Source organism: Haliotis asinina, chromosome 2 (genome assembly GCF_037392515.1).
Source record: "Haliotis asinina isolate JCU_RB_2024 chromosome 2, JCU_Hal_asi_v2, whole genome shotgun sequence".
Classification (NCBI taxonomy): domain Eukaryota; kingdom Metazoa; phylum Mollusca; class Gastropoda; order Lepetellida; family Haliotidae; genus Haliotis; species Haliotis asinina.
In genome coordinates, this window is record NC_090281.1 from 32,163,510 (window position 1) to 32,176,299 (window position 12,790).

The following is a 12,790-nucleotide window of genomic DNA, read 5'->3' on the forward strand; positions in this document are numbered from 1 at the left end:
CCTCGTTAACGACTTCTACAGCCTGCAGTTATGGAAATAGTAGTGTTTCTGGATTAGATTCTGGATTGAATCAACGTCATATAACGTCCACTAACGACGTCAGTAACGTGATACAACGATCTCTGCGCTGTTGCCTTGTGGACATAAGGATAAACCGTACGTAATTGTGTCCCCGTAGTTACACTTTCGTATACTGTGTGCTCAATTGCTGTGCCTCGCATTTTTCTCAAGTGGCACAACGACCTCTTGGTCCAAAGGTCAAGACGTAACGGTCTGTTTCGAGATGTGTATCAACTGTTTTTCCTTTAATCATTGGGCGGTAGTGGGTTTCAATTATGGGAGGCAAGTTCTAGTCCTGTTCTACTTGATCTGAAGATCTCAAGAACACAAGGACCAATCCAAGACCACTTTTATGTGATGAAATGCTGCCTCTGTTAATTTACAATTGTTTGATCTGAGACAGCTGAAATGCACCCCGACATAATTGAAGTGTTTTCAATATTTCCTTTACAGGGTGTTGGGTATAAATATCCCTGTGATTATGAATATCCTCACATTGGGTTCTTCTGTTTCTGTTGGCTGTGGCTGAATATCATCTCCAAACAACAATGTCGGCTCTCCGTGCTGCTGTCTTGGTGTCTTGTCTCCTTGTGGGCGTGGCCTTGACCTTTGCTCTGGACGACAGCAACATCGATGAAGACCTTGATGAGACTAGCTGCCTTGCTACTCTTCAGCAGGCATATGATACAAGTAAGTTCTTTTTAAGCGTTGTAAAATACGTCAGTAGATAAGCATACGTCACTAGCTTATTATACGTCAATGATGTAGCGTACGTCAGTGGTGCAGTATACGTCGATGGAGTAACATACGTCAGTGATCACATACGTTAGTGGAGCAACATAGGTAAATGGAGTAACATACGTCAACGGCGTAGCATACGTCATTGGAGTAGCTTTTGTCAATGGTGCAGCACACGTCACTGTCACATACGTCAGTGGAGTAACATATGTCAAAGGAGTAGCATACGTCAATAGTGTAGAGTTCTTCAGTAGAGAAACATACGCTAGTAATGTAGCACGACTCAATGCTTCAGTGTACGTCAACAGTGTAACACACGCCAGTAATGTACCAAAACTCTATGGTGTAGCGTACGTCAATAGAGGAACCTACGTAAGCGATGTCGAACACGTCACTGGTGTAGCGTACGTCAATAGAACAACTTACGTTAGTGACGTAGAACACGTCAATGGTGTAGCATACGTCAACGGAGTAGCATGCGTCAATAGCGAAACATAACACAACTGAGTAACATGCGCCTGTGGAGGGATTTAGTGATTTCATGAACTAAAGGTTTGGTTAGCCCCGCTCCCGCTACTGTAGGTCAAAGGCTCTGCGCAACGTACAGGTTTGGGGTGCCCAAATGTCCAAGGCGACGTTTGTTCATATTTTCCTCTTCTGTGCCACAAGCCAATGCGAGGTCGGGTGCTCAGACCTGCTGTTGCTTGAATGTGGTAGCATTCCACGGGATATGCCTCAGTGTCTCTTGCACATTCTACCATGGGGTAGTTGCGGGTGATATAGTAATAATTTAAAACTTAGTAATTCAGTCACCCCCTTACTTTGTCGCATTTCCCTAGATTCTTGTTTTTAAGTTCCATTTAAAAATTCCGAAACAAGAGACTGAATTCCAGTCAAGGTTTGAGTGACTTCCCATTGACGGAAACAAGGAGTAATACAATCGACCCCGACATTCTTGGCACCAAGACCCTAACACCAATTTAAAAAGGAACTCCAACTTGCTAAGACTGACGTCAAAAGTATACTTTACATGAAATGAAGCATTGTTCTGAGCCGCATTTGAACCGTAGTATGCATTTGAAAATACATTTTTAAATCTTTGAAGGACATTTAGAATGCATAAATAAGTAAGCTTTATGGTCGTTAACTTCTTTATAGTAACACAACGTTTCAGAGTGTATGAAGGAACGAGCATCCACTCCCACACGTCGTGTTATTCTTATTTAAGAAGTTGCTGTACACTGATCTTGCATTTCTTACACATTTCTAAACACGGAAAACCTTCTTCGGTAGTCTTTCGAGTTTTCGCGCAGCATCATATACAACCGAACGCCTTGTGCAGGTAGCGAACATGTATGAATTTATCAATGAAAAATCCAGTGTTGACTGAAGTTTTATACACTGGGTTTATAAACGAATTTGAATCAACTACATACTTTAAAGAATCAGAATGATTTGACAAAGGTACCGATGGGCAAAGAGAACATGTGCACTTAAAAACTGAATTCGATACAAACATAAAAAAAACATCATCAAAACAGACCTCGAAACACTGTACACCTAAGGTCCAAAACACAATGGTCATACCTGCGTCACATACCAGTTTTCTGCCTGAGTTATATTAAGCCAGCTACAAAATGGGTGTATAAGTTGTTCAGCTTGGTAACTCGTGAGGATGCGGGTTAGAACTAATCTTTCAGTAACCCATGCCTGTCCTAAGAGGCGACTTACGGGATCCGGTGGTCTGGCTCACTGACTTTGTTGACACATGTCATTGTAACCCAACAGCACCGAAACTCTGTTGTATACAGACTGCCATATAGTGGAAATATTGGTGAGTTTGATTATCCCTGCAGTTTATGTTATTTTGTACATTGCAAGGATTTCGTTAAAATAAGCGTTAACCAATGTTCATTCGTATTTTATTCGTGTCTTGCAGAGAACCGCCAAGGAAAGGAAGGTAACAGGCAGAAGCGACAAATAAACCAATACTACCCGTTTGGCAACCTCATCAACAACGCCTACCTCGGTGAAACCTACTCATCCAGATACCTCTACAAATATGGACGTTACCCATACACCCCCATCGTGGAAAACCGCTTCGACAACCTCCCCATCTACCGCCTCTTCAAAAGCTTTACCCCTGCCGGTACCGTCCGCAAGACTCGTCTGTTCGTCCGCAACTACGCCCGTCTCAACACCAACTACGCCGACGCGCTGTCCGATTTTCAAGTCCTTCCGCTCGTTAATGTCCAGGTAATCCAATCCTCGTCAGTCACCCACAACGTTGCTCAGCCTGACTACATCGCAAATGTTTATGGAATACCTGGGGCTCAGGTTCGTCTGATGGCAAATGGCTGCCCTCTAGTGGATCACAACAGCGTTGCCCTCCCTTGCTTGTCCTTGACCCTTAATAGCAGTCTTCCCTTTGGCAGAGTGCTGCGGCGTATAGCCTACATCCCCCGACTCCGCCTCAACGATGAAGATAATCTCCTCAACGCAAATTTTCTTGGAAAATAATTGATGGAATCTTGCTTGAAGCATACAAGAATCTTCATGACTGTTAGATATGACTGTTAGACTGTGTAACAGACACATTTTCTTGTGTTGTCATTTTGTCCAATAAATTATTGCAGTCTGTTCAAACCTGTTCGTGTGTCATATTTGAATCAACTCACCACAATGCAAGTTAAGGTCCTAACTCTGGAACATTGCTGAAATAAACTGACCTTCAACTCCCTCGGGGTCTTATGGAATACGGTCGATATTGCAAGGTCAAACAATCCCTGCTTATGACAAAAATATAATGTGTTACATCATGCCTCTATTTCGTCCTAAAACAATTCCATAAGACCCCACTTCATGCCAAACAATTCATACTCTTGTCTTAGGAAGAGACACTATATCCTCACAAGCATCCCGCAGATATGTCGTGAGATACTGGTGCTATTTCATCCCGAAATCCATTGTTATGTCACTGGCGGTATAAACATGATAGTACACAAAACAATACAGGCACTATGTCATTCCCAAAGCCTTCTTCTGTCACATGGGCGGTGGGGTAGCCTTGTGGTTAAAGCGTTCGCTCGCCACGCCTGTGACCCCGGTTCAAATCCCCACGTGAAGTCTATTTCTGGTGATATTGCTGGAATATTGCTTAAAGCGGAGATAAACTAAACGCACTCACGCACCCACGCACTCACGCACTCACGCACTCACTCACTCTTTATGTCAGAGACACTCCATCATGCCAAAGAAGTCATGCCGATGCCGTGCCGAAAACCCCAGAAGAACGACGCAGGTATAAATACTATATCATGCCAAGTTAAACCACAGTTATGTCCAAGGCATACATCGTGTGTGAGATGCTTTGTGACGCCGCGCGGGTCATGCCTATGTCCGATATATATGTCTTTTTAAGTCACTACAGGACACCACTGAACCAACGGTTAAGTCCGAAGTATATGCTTTATATAAAACGCTATGGGACACAAGGCAACCAACGTTTAAGGTCGAACTATATGCCTTATATAAGACGTTATAATACACCAAGCAACCAATGGTTATGCCGCAGGTATATGCCTTATACAAGACACTAAAGGGCACAAGGCGGCCAGTGTCAAACACCCCTTGCACATGTTCAAGGTACAGACGCACGTTCATAGCAAATGATCCTTGTTCAAGTTAAAGGTATAGATACTAGTTCCTGCCAACCGATCCGTGCTCTTAAAGGTATAGACGCTAGCTCAAGTCAAACTATCCATGCCCCTGCCCTAGGTACAGACACTAGGTAATGATAAATAATTAATTCATGCACGTGTCCATGGTATAGATGCTATTTCAAACTAACCAATCCGCAGATATGCCCAAAGTATACACTATATATGAGACGCTATATCACACCATGCTCATGTCCGAGGTATAGACTGTATACTACACCAAGCAATTGAACATGCATATATTCAACGTAGAGACGCAACATACTTTCTGTACACTTTTCCTTTTCACGGACTATTCATGTTGAATAAACCTGGAGGAAAAAAATAGCACCTCAAATTGAGAGCGAGCGACAGGGTATGGCGTCAGCAATTTTCCTGCAACATCACGGCAGGGCGCCTCTTGTGCTGAAAAGAATCGAACCCGCGTATAACTGGCGAGCATATTCACTATCTACCCCAAGGCGTCTTCACATATGGACATTCTTATAAGCAGAAATAACACCCATCACAACCAAGTCCAATTCTGGTTTCCCCCGTTGTAATATTGCTTGGATGTCGCTAAATCCGCCGTAAAACCGTATCCAGTCAGTCAAAATATGACGAATTTTTATAAACCAAAAGTCACTGTGTTCTGTAATCTGATTGATTGAAAAACATGATCGAATGGTATTTGATTCCCGGAAACTGCTAGACTTTTCGCTGCGTATTGACTCATTGAGGGATCGCAAACAATTGTTCTGTTGTGGCATCAACAGTTTTGGCGTCATTCAAATCATATTGTAAACCAAAAGTTACTGTGTTCCGTAATCTGAACACATCTGACGTCACAAATGAGCAACTCAAGATGCTAGCATGGGAACTTCACTGCTGTACCCCTAGTCGATGTCAACGAATGCAGACATTAAAACCCCTTTGGTTTACTTTTTTGTTTACAATGTCGATAAACATCATGTGTTGGCCAATTTCCGGGTGTTATTGAGAATTTGAAGCACGGGAATATTTCATTTGAAACCCCCGGCTGACGCCGTCGGTTCCACGCATTCCCGTGCTTCCAATACTCAATAACACCCGGAAATTGACCAACACATGATGTTTATCTCCTAACTGTGACGTAGGTCAGAATGACGTCACAAATGAGCAGCTCCAGATACTACCATGGGAACCAGCTGAAACGGTCAGCTGATGACCCTTCACTGCTGTACCCGTACTCGATTTAAACGAGTGCAGACAGTAAAATCCTTTGGTTTACTTTTTTGTTTGATTTTAATTATCAGCTATGTGGGCTTCCCCAAGCATTCTGGTCTTAGACGTGGGCTCCTTTTATAGTTTATTCGCAAATGTCCGCAATGTAGCATGAATGGTGATGTAAATGCGAGTATCATGTTTCACGTATCATGTGTGAATGTTATGCTGTGATACAATAAATTTCAGCCATGACTCTACCTGAACATATGAATGCATGACACGTGTTATGGATAACAACAGTACCCCCCTTTGCAATAACGAGTGACTGCTTCACACCTTGATACAAAGACAAAGGGCCTAGAGACCCCCGCCTGACCCCATGCCATATAAGTCAAACCTCAAGATCCTAAAGATGAAAAATCGCAGTATGGAAAAGCCTCCAGCAAACACAACATCACCTTGTGTGTCCGGCCTCATTAACTTCGATTTGCTAAAAAAAAAACCAGACGTTTGAAAACGTTCTGACACTGAAATAACAGTCTATGTAACGTGGCACTTAAACGTTTACATTAAGTATTCATCAACTGATGGGAGTTGTAATTTGAATTAATGCCAACACTGAATAAGTCAATGGGCAATTAAAGACAACAATTCGGATGTTTTTAGTGTTAAAATGTCAAATATAACGCCACGGAAGGGCTATGGGTTTGTTGAATAAGCACACCTGATCCAATCCAAACAACAGGAGGTGTGTGCCGGAGAAATAATGAGCGGCTACATGGGCACAGAAAGTGAGGTCAAAGTGCACAGGTACTCCCGCAATATTTTTATAGAAGCACTCTTTATAATTATAAAAATGTATTTGAAACACTCTATATAATTATAAAAATACTTAACACGCTATTGTTAATGATAAAAATGTTTAGGATTCTAAAATTCTAAAATACATTTAAAATACGCTATAGAAAAATGTAAAAATGTAAGAAAAGCATTCCGTAGAATCACAACAATGAATTTTTAAAAACTTCAATTATAAATGAATTGTTTCATTGTACATTTACACATTCTTGATTCACAAATATTGAGAAAGTAAAGTGAATGCCATTCAGATACGTAAACCAAATTCAAATATTTGATGATGGTGAGATGGAGGGCCGCGATGGGGTACCCTAGTGGTTAAAGCGTTCGCACGTCTCGATCAAGGCCCTGGTTCGATTCCTCACATGGGTACAGTGTGTGAAGCCCGTTTCTGTAATGCCCCATCGCGTGTTATTGCTGGAATATTGCTAAAAGCAGCGTAAAACGCACCTCACACACTCCCATATAGCGGCCCAACCAGGACCCCAATACTCAGGGACAGTGTTCTCCAAATCGTAAGAGAGTTTTAATGTCGACAACTTGTTTCACACCAAGCTGAATTATGAGTCCTAGAATTATGGTTGTTATCCTGTCCTTCTTTGTTAGTTTGGTCACAAATAGCGTATGACTGTATGCTGATTGTGATTCTTGATTTCTCAGTTTCATACGTTGGTTTCACCATGATGGTTACCATAACTGGAAATTTGATTTTCCCACATAGCCCACACTCGTGGGTTTCACATCAGTGATTCAACCTCGGCCTGTTGGGATATTAGATTAGTGTGATAGAAACCTGTTTGCATAATACACAACTAATGTGGAGAAGGTACACAGCCTAATAAGGAATGAAGTTGAAAAATGGACACATTTTGTTTGAAAAGTATTTTGAAGTATCGTCTATTTGTGATTTACCGACCCTTAAACCAAGATCTTTAGTAATCCGAATTTGAAGATATATTTTCCAATAAACGACATACTGTTGCGGCTATCGCTAATTCTCTTAGGAAAAGCAAATAAGTGAGTTAATATTTAAGATCACACTTAGAAACAGTTGTCTCTTACATTTACGCGTAATTCTGTATTTAAATTGTTACAAATTAGAATTAGAATATGATTTAAGCCTGAGCTAATGGTAAATGCGTGGTTGGTTTAGCCCTCCTTTGAAAGTGTTTATGTGACATCAGCATGATTCGGGTGACACATCTGACTTGATGCATAGTATAGGTAAACGTCTAACAAAAGAGAGTAGGGCGCTGTTTATCCTGGAACCATAATCAGGGTGTTTGCGATAAGATTCGACGATCAAACATTTCAGCACGCCCGTTGGGACCCAACACAGAAATCACTTCTTTCATGCTTTAATGAAGGACATTCTATCCTAAGAAATCATTACATGCCAAACTATAATGCTGAGATTACAATGGCATATATAAATAGACGCGACAAAAACCTTCCCATATGCACAAGACTCGATAGTACAGCTGTGACTATATCATGAGCAGATATTCGTTTCAGCAGGATTACAGCTGTATGATGTTTGTATACAACACCGGTCTGAAGCAGACAATCCATGTGATACGATTACAGAGAATGTGTTTATGAATCACTGTGAAACAGAGATGACACCAGGTGTTCGCGAAAAGGTGACACCCGTCATAAACATATACGTTAAGTCTAGTCATGTGTTCACCTAAAATAATACGGAGGCGTATGGCATAAGTCAAAATAAAGAATTGCATCGGACATCCTTGTTGCCACTGGTGCATCAAATTTGGAAATGTCCTCCACATGTTTACCATGTAACTTCTTGAAAGCGTTACTGAGACTTTGACTGAGCTGTTCGAAATTCTGATAAAAAGAGCATGCTTGACCGACTAAAAACGTTGTAAAACATAATGTTATAAATGACAATCAGCCGAAATAAACGGTGTGGAAAGCAAACTAGTTTTGACAACAACCCATATGGAGGAACAAAACGCCATGATGGCGCTGAGTGTTCCTGAAAAAAAGTAAGCAAAGGGTACGAAAAATTAAGAAAATCCAAAGTGAGATCTTGAGAAGAATGACAAAAGCTTCAAAACCATTCTGCGAACCTGGAGCTAAATGGGTAACGTTTTACCTTTTGTTCGACAACTTTGTCTTCAGCTATGAAACTAAAAACCCCAAATATCGTTCCTCTTTGAGTCATTCTACATACATCGACGCACGTCGTATGTGACACATATCCTGGCAACTATATGTATACATTTATCGTATACAAAACTAACAATCTGTCGCATCAGCAAACACTGATAATTATCTTCAAATACGACAGGTGGGGGTGGTATATACGAGACAATTATAGCATTTGCTCCCAAATCAAGGCTGACCTATAGCTGAAATGTTTGACTTTTTCGGGTCATAATCCAAGGGTATATATTAAGAGGTTTGTGCCGTTTCATTCATCCCCTCTCCTGAGTCTGGGTAAACGGATGTCAAGATGAGATCGACGCTTTGCCTGCTCGTGTTTGGTTCAGCGTTGCTGCTGTCTGTTTCTGTCGCCGACAACTCCAAATGTCTGGATTCGGGAGTGGAAGGGCAATCCACAGACGACGGCTTCCCAGAACTCTTGTCTGAGTGGTGTAAGTAATATTCATTTATCACATTTATGGTTTGTTTTCTGATTTACATTAACTTTTTAACGTGTTATGTTCGGAATTAAAATTTCTCAGAAAAATGAAAATTTTAGTATTGAGGGGTTGAGTGTGGCAAGTGTACATTATAATTGCTGCCGTGACCGTTACTTTTAGAATTACACTACAGTGAAGATTTTTGTACTTTTTGTCTGTTGATTCTCCAAACGCACACGTTACGTGTGACACCAGATAGCAATGATCCTCACCGCCACCGGGGCTTTTACGAAACATGAATGTGTTCTTTGGTACAGTGGTCATAGCAGTTACATTTGGATTGACGCTTTCTTGTTCAGTGACATCTGAAACTTTCTAAAAAGGATTTTGTGCCCAGGTCTTCGCACTTGTTGGCCGTATCAATTCGCAGTATGCAAAATTTCTGACCGTGATTTCAATTTGATGACGTTTTTTAGGAAGTCGAAGAGGTTGAATGGATTAGATTCCTGACCCTGTGTTTGAGATTTGGTCACTATTTTTGAGAGTGCGGTTTCGATTCCCGGGACGCAACCTAGAAAAATACTAGAAGATACATTGACTACGAAAGTGTAATGCCAAGCATACCATATGCTACATATCTCATGCTATTAGCTAAGGGGTGACACAGGTGCCCGTCGTCAAAGCGCCACGGGGCGGTGGGGATAGCCGATTGGTTAAAGCGTTCGCGATTCACGTTTTAGGCCAGGGTTCGATTCCACACATGGGGGGAAATGTTTGATACCCATTTCTGATGTCCTCCGCCGCTGGACTATTGCTAAAAGGGGCGTAAAACCCAACTCCCTCACTCACTCACGGAACGGCACAATTCGCTGTGCAGCGTTGCATCCCTCAGGAACCTCGTGGGTTCGAATCCTGTTTCGCATAATAGTTCAATATCTTTAAGCACCATGGCCCCGCCGTGATTCACTTACAGTCCTCTTGATTTCATTTGAGACCCATGAATTGCTCTCGCACACATTTCCTGGTAGAACAGCCAGGTGTTGCACGTGTGAAATTGAAATGTCACCACATACGCTTGCTTATTAAGTGGCTGTTCTACCACCAAGTGGCCCAACATTGCGAAATATAGCAAAAAGTGACTACATCACGATGCTTGTTTGTTATACAACTATTTTGTTTCATTCGGGCGTCCAAAATTATTAGACAAATCGTCAGAGTTGGTCTGTCGAATTCATGTGACGATGCAAACTTCTTTTTTGTTGTGTTATAATTATTAAATTATGTGTTAGTGAGAAACCGTAAGTTCTAAATATCCGAGACAGACTATCTTCCCACATCCAAGCTGACATGTAGATTTAGATATATACCCATAAGCCTCACATTAAAGCACTCACTATATTTAAATATAATGTTTACATCGAAAATGAATTTCTCCACTAACTTGGGGAAACCGACTGCAAATGTTATGTAGATAAATTGCACGAGGATCGTGCACCAAACTGCCGAAAAACGTGCAAATATCGCGCATGCGAACAGCTGTATTTTGGTGTAAAGTTTGTTAAGAATTTGCACATTTTCACTGATTTTCATTACACAGAACTCATAACAATAATCTTTTCAACGTTACGATTTTTTTATACAATACATCAGTTCATGTGGAGACAACAGCTTTAAACATAATGGAATATTCTGCAATATCTAGGTTAGATCCGTTGACTGAAATATATGGCTACATTTACACTAGGGGGTCTAAACGTTTGATGGATAGTGTGGACACAATACCGAAAAATTACGGACTGCTTTAGCGTAGTTCTCGTGGTCGATGAAAGATACAAAAGAGATTTGACTGGTTTGTTTGGTGTTACTGCAGCCCTCAGCAATATTCCATATTCTATAAGGCGTCGGACTGTAAACTATAGAGTCTGGACCAATCCCGTGATCAAAAGCATTAGCATCGATCTAGGCAATACGGATAGTGTTTACATTTCCCTTGAAACCTAATTTAGCTTACGTAACTATTTAGGCTCTTGTATGTATTCGACATCACTAACCCCATGTCCGGCTTTTCGATACATTTTGCCAGTGGTATGTGGAGTGAGTGAGTAACAGAGTGTAGTTTTACGCCACACTCAGCAATATTCCAGCTATATGGCGATGGTCTATATATACTAAAGTCTGGAAAGGATAAAAATCGATATGCGCAATTGGGAACCGATGGCATGTTTCAGCAAGCCTGACCACCCGATCCCGTTGGTCGGGTCATACGACAAGCATAGGCGCCTTTATGGTTAGCATGGGTGGCTGAAGGCCAATATTCTAGCCCGGGGCAATGGAGTTTGTGAGTGAGCGATTTTCAGTTACATCGGCAAAATTTCAGCCATTTTGCGACTAACAAAAGTTATATATTCGCGATAAATACATATAAGTTGTAAAAAAGCCTGTCAACGAAGCACAGTGAAGGCAACAAGAATATCATAGATATGAATATAAAACTAGCATGTAAATCAACACATTTTACCTACAGAAGAAAATACGATTTGTTAATTGTTATGGCCAGTCTGGAGATAAAATATGTTCCCATGAGTAATTACTACTTCTATATACACCAGGCTGACCGGATTATCAAATGTTCCACCCCAGTTAATCGTTGATGTGTTGAGCGTCTTCACATTTGTACAAGTACTTTCTTGGTTAGCCAAACCTATTGGGAATCACATCGGGTTTATTTGTATGCAGGCGACAAAGTCGATGATGACGATGATAACGATGACGATAACTGCGACGTCGGCGATGGGATACAGAAACGCTCTGCTGACTATGGCTACAACGTCCCCAACATCTTCGGCGGTTACGGTCCAAACGTACTCGCATCCAGGGGCAGCTACGGCGGGTACAGCAAGTCCTACGGCGGAGGCTTCAACAGGTTCCAATCCACTTACGATGTTCCCAAGCCAGTCTATCAAAAGTCATTCCACGAAGGTAAATGGGAGTTGGACAACAAACACATGATCAAGAACTACTACAAGAAAGGTACCTACCAAGTGGCTAAGAAGTACTTCATCGCTCTACCATTCGTCAAGATCATCCCCGTGAAGACTACAACGTCCGTCGACTACGTCGGCTACCTGCAGACCTACGACGGCTACAAGGTGAGGCTGTGCGAGCATTGTAACAACGGACACCCACAGATCGAATTCCAGTCCCTGAGCAGACCACATCGCAACGTCATCCGTCGTTTCAAGTTCCTTCCCAACACCAAGAGGTCAAGGACGGAATACGGTCAAGCTAAGATCGTCCAGACAGGTCCAGGTCAGGTCAGCAACGGAAACAGTTATGGCGGAAGTTACGGCAGGCTTGACGGATTTGGACTTCACTAAGGGAGATCGATCTCATTCCCTTATACCCACACGTTGGAGTTGCCTAGAATCTCTAGTCAATACAGCTATGGTTAATATGCGAATAAAAGTATATTGATCATTGATTGTTTATATATTCGATTGCAGTGAAACTCCTGGTAATGGTTCAGTTGGCACTGTACAAGACTTCACGAACGGAGGTCGGGGATGTCAGCAGAATATTCAATATTGATGAAAATCACTTTATGACAGTCAGTTTATGAAC

At 41.7% G+C, this 12,790-nt stretch overlaps 2 protein-coding genes across 2 annotated transcripts; both read left to right on the plus strand.

Annotated features, from left to right (window-relative positions):
* Positions 1–608: 608 nt before the first annotated feature.
* Positions 609–3,318, plus strand: LOC137271750 (uncharacterized). Its single transcript, XM_067804156.1, has 2 exons — positions 609–750; positions 2,738–3,318. Exons 1-2 carry the CDS (start codon positions 609–611, stop codon positions 3,316–3,318), a joined length of 723 nt encoding a protein of 240 aa, XP_067660257.1.
* A 5,721-nt stretch (positions 3,319–9,039) lies between these two features.
* Positions 9,040–12,546, plus strand: LOC137272484 (uncharacterized). The gene is made up of 2 exons (XM_067804865.1): positions 9,040–9,181; positions 11,906–12,546. The coding sequence occupies exons 1-2, from the start codon at positions 9,040–9,042 to the stop codon at positions 12,544–12,546; spliced, it is 783 nt and encodes a 260-aa protein (XP_067660966.1).
* The last annotated feature ends 244 nt before the right edge of the window (positions 12,547–12,790 follow it).

Coding starts and splice junctions, on each gene's coding strand:
- LOC137271750 (XM_067804156.1), top strand. CDS start 609: ATGTCGGCTCTCCGTGCTGCTGTCTTGGTGTCTTGTCTCCTTGTGGGC. Junction 751..2,737: donor TCAGCAGGCATATGATACAA/GTAAGTTCTTTT, acceptor CGTGTCTTGCAG/AGAACCGCCAAGGAAAGGAA.
- LOC137272484 (XM_067804865.1), top strand. CDS start 9,040: ATGAGATCGACGCTTTGCCTGCTCGTGTTTGGTTCAGCGTTGCTGCTG. Junction 9,182..11,905: donor AGAACTCTTGTCTGAGTGGT/GTAAGTAATATT, acceptor ATTTGTATGCAG/GCGACAAAGTCGATGATGAC.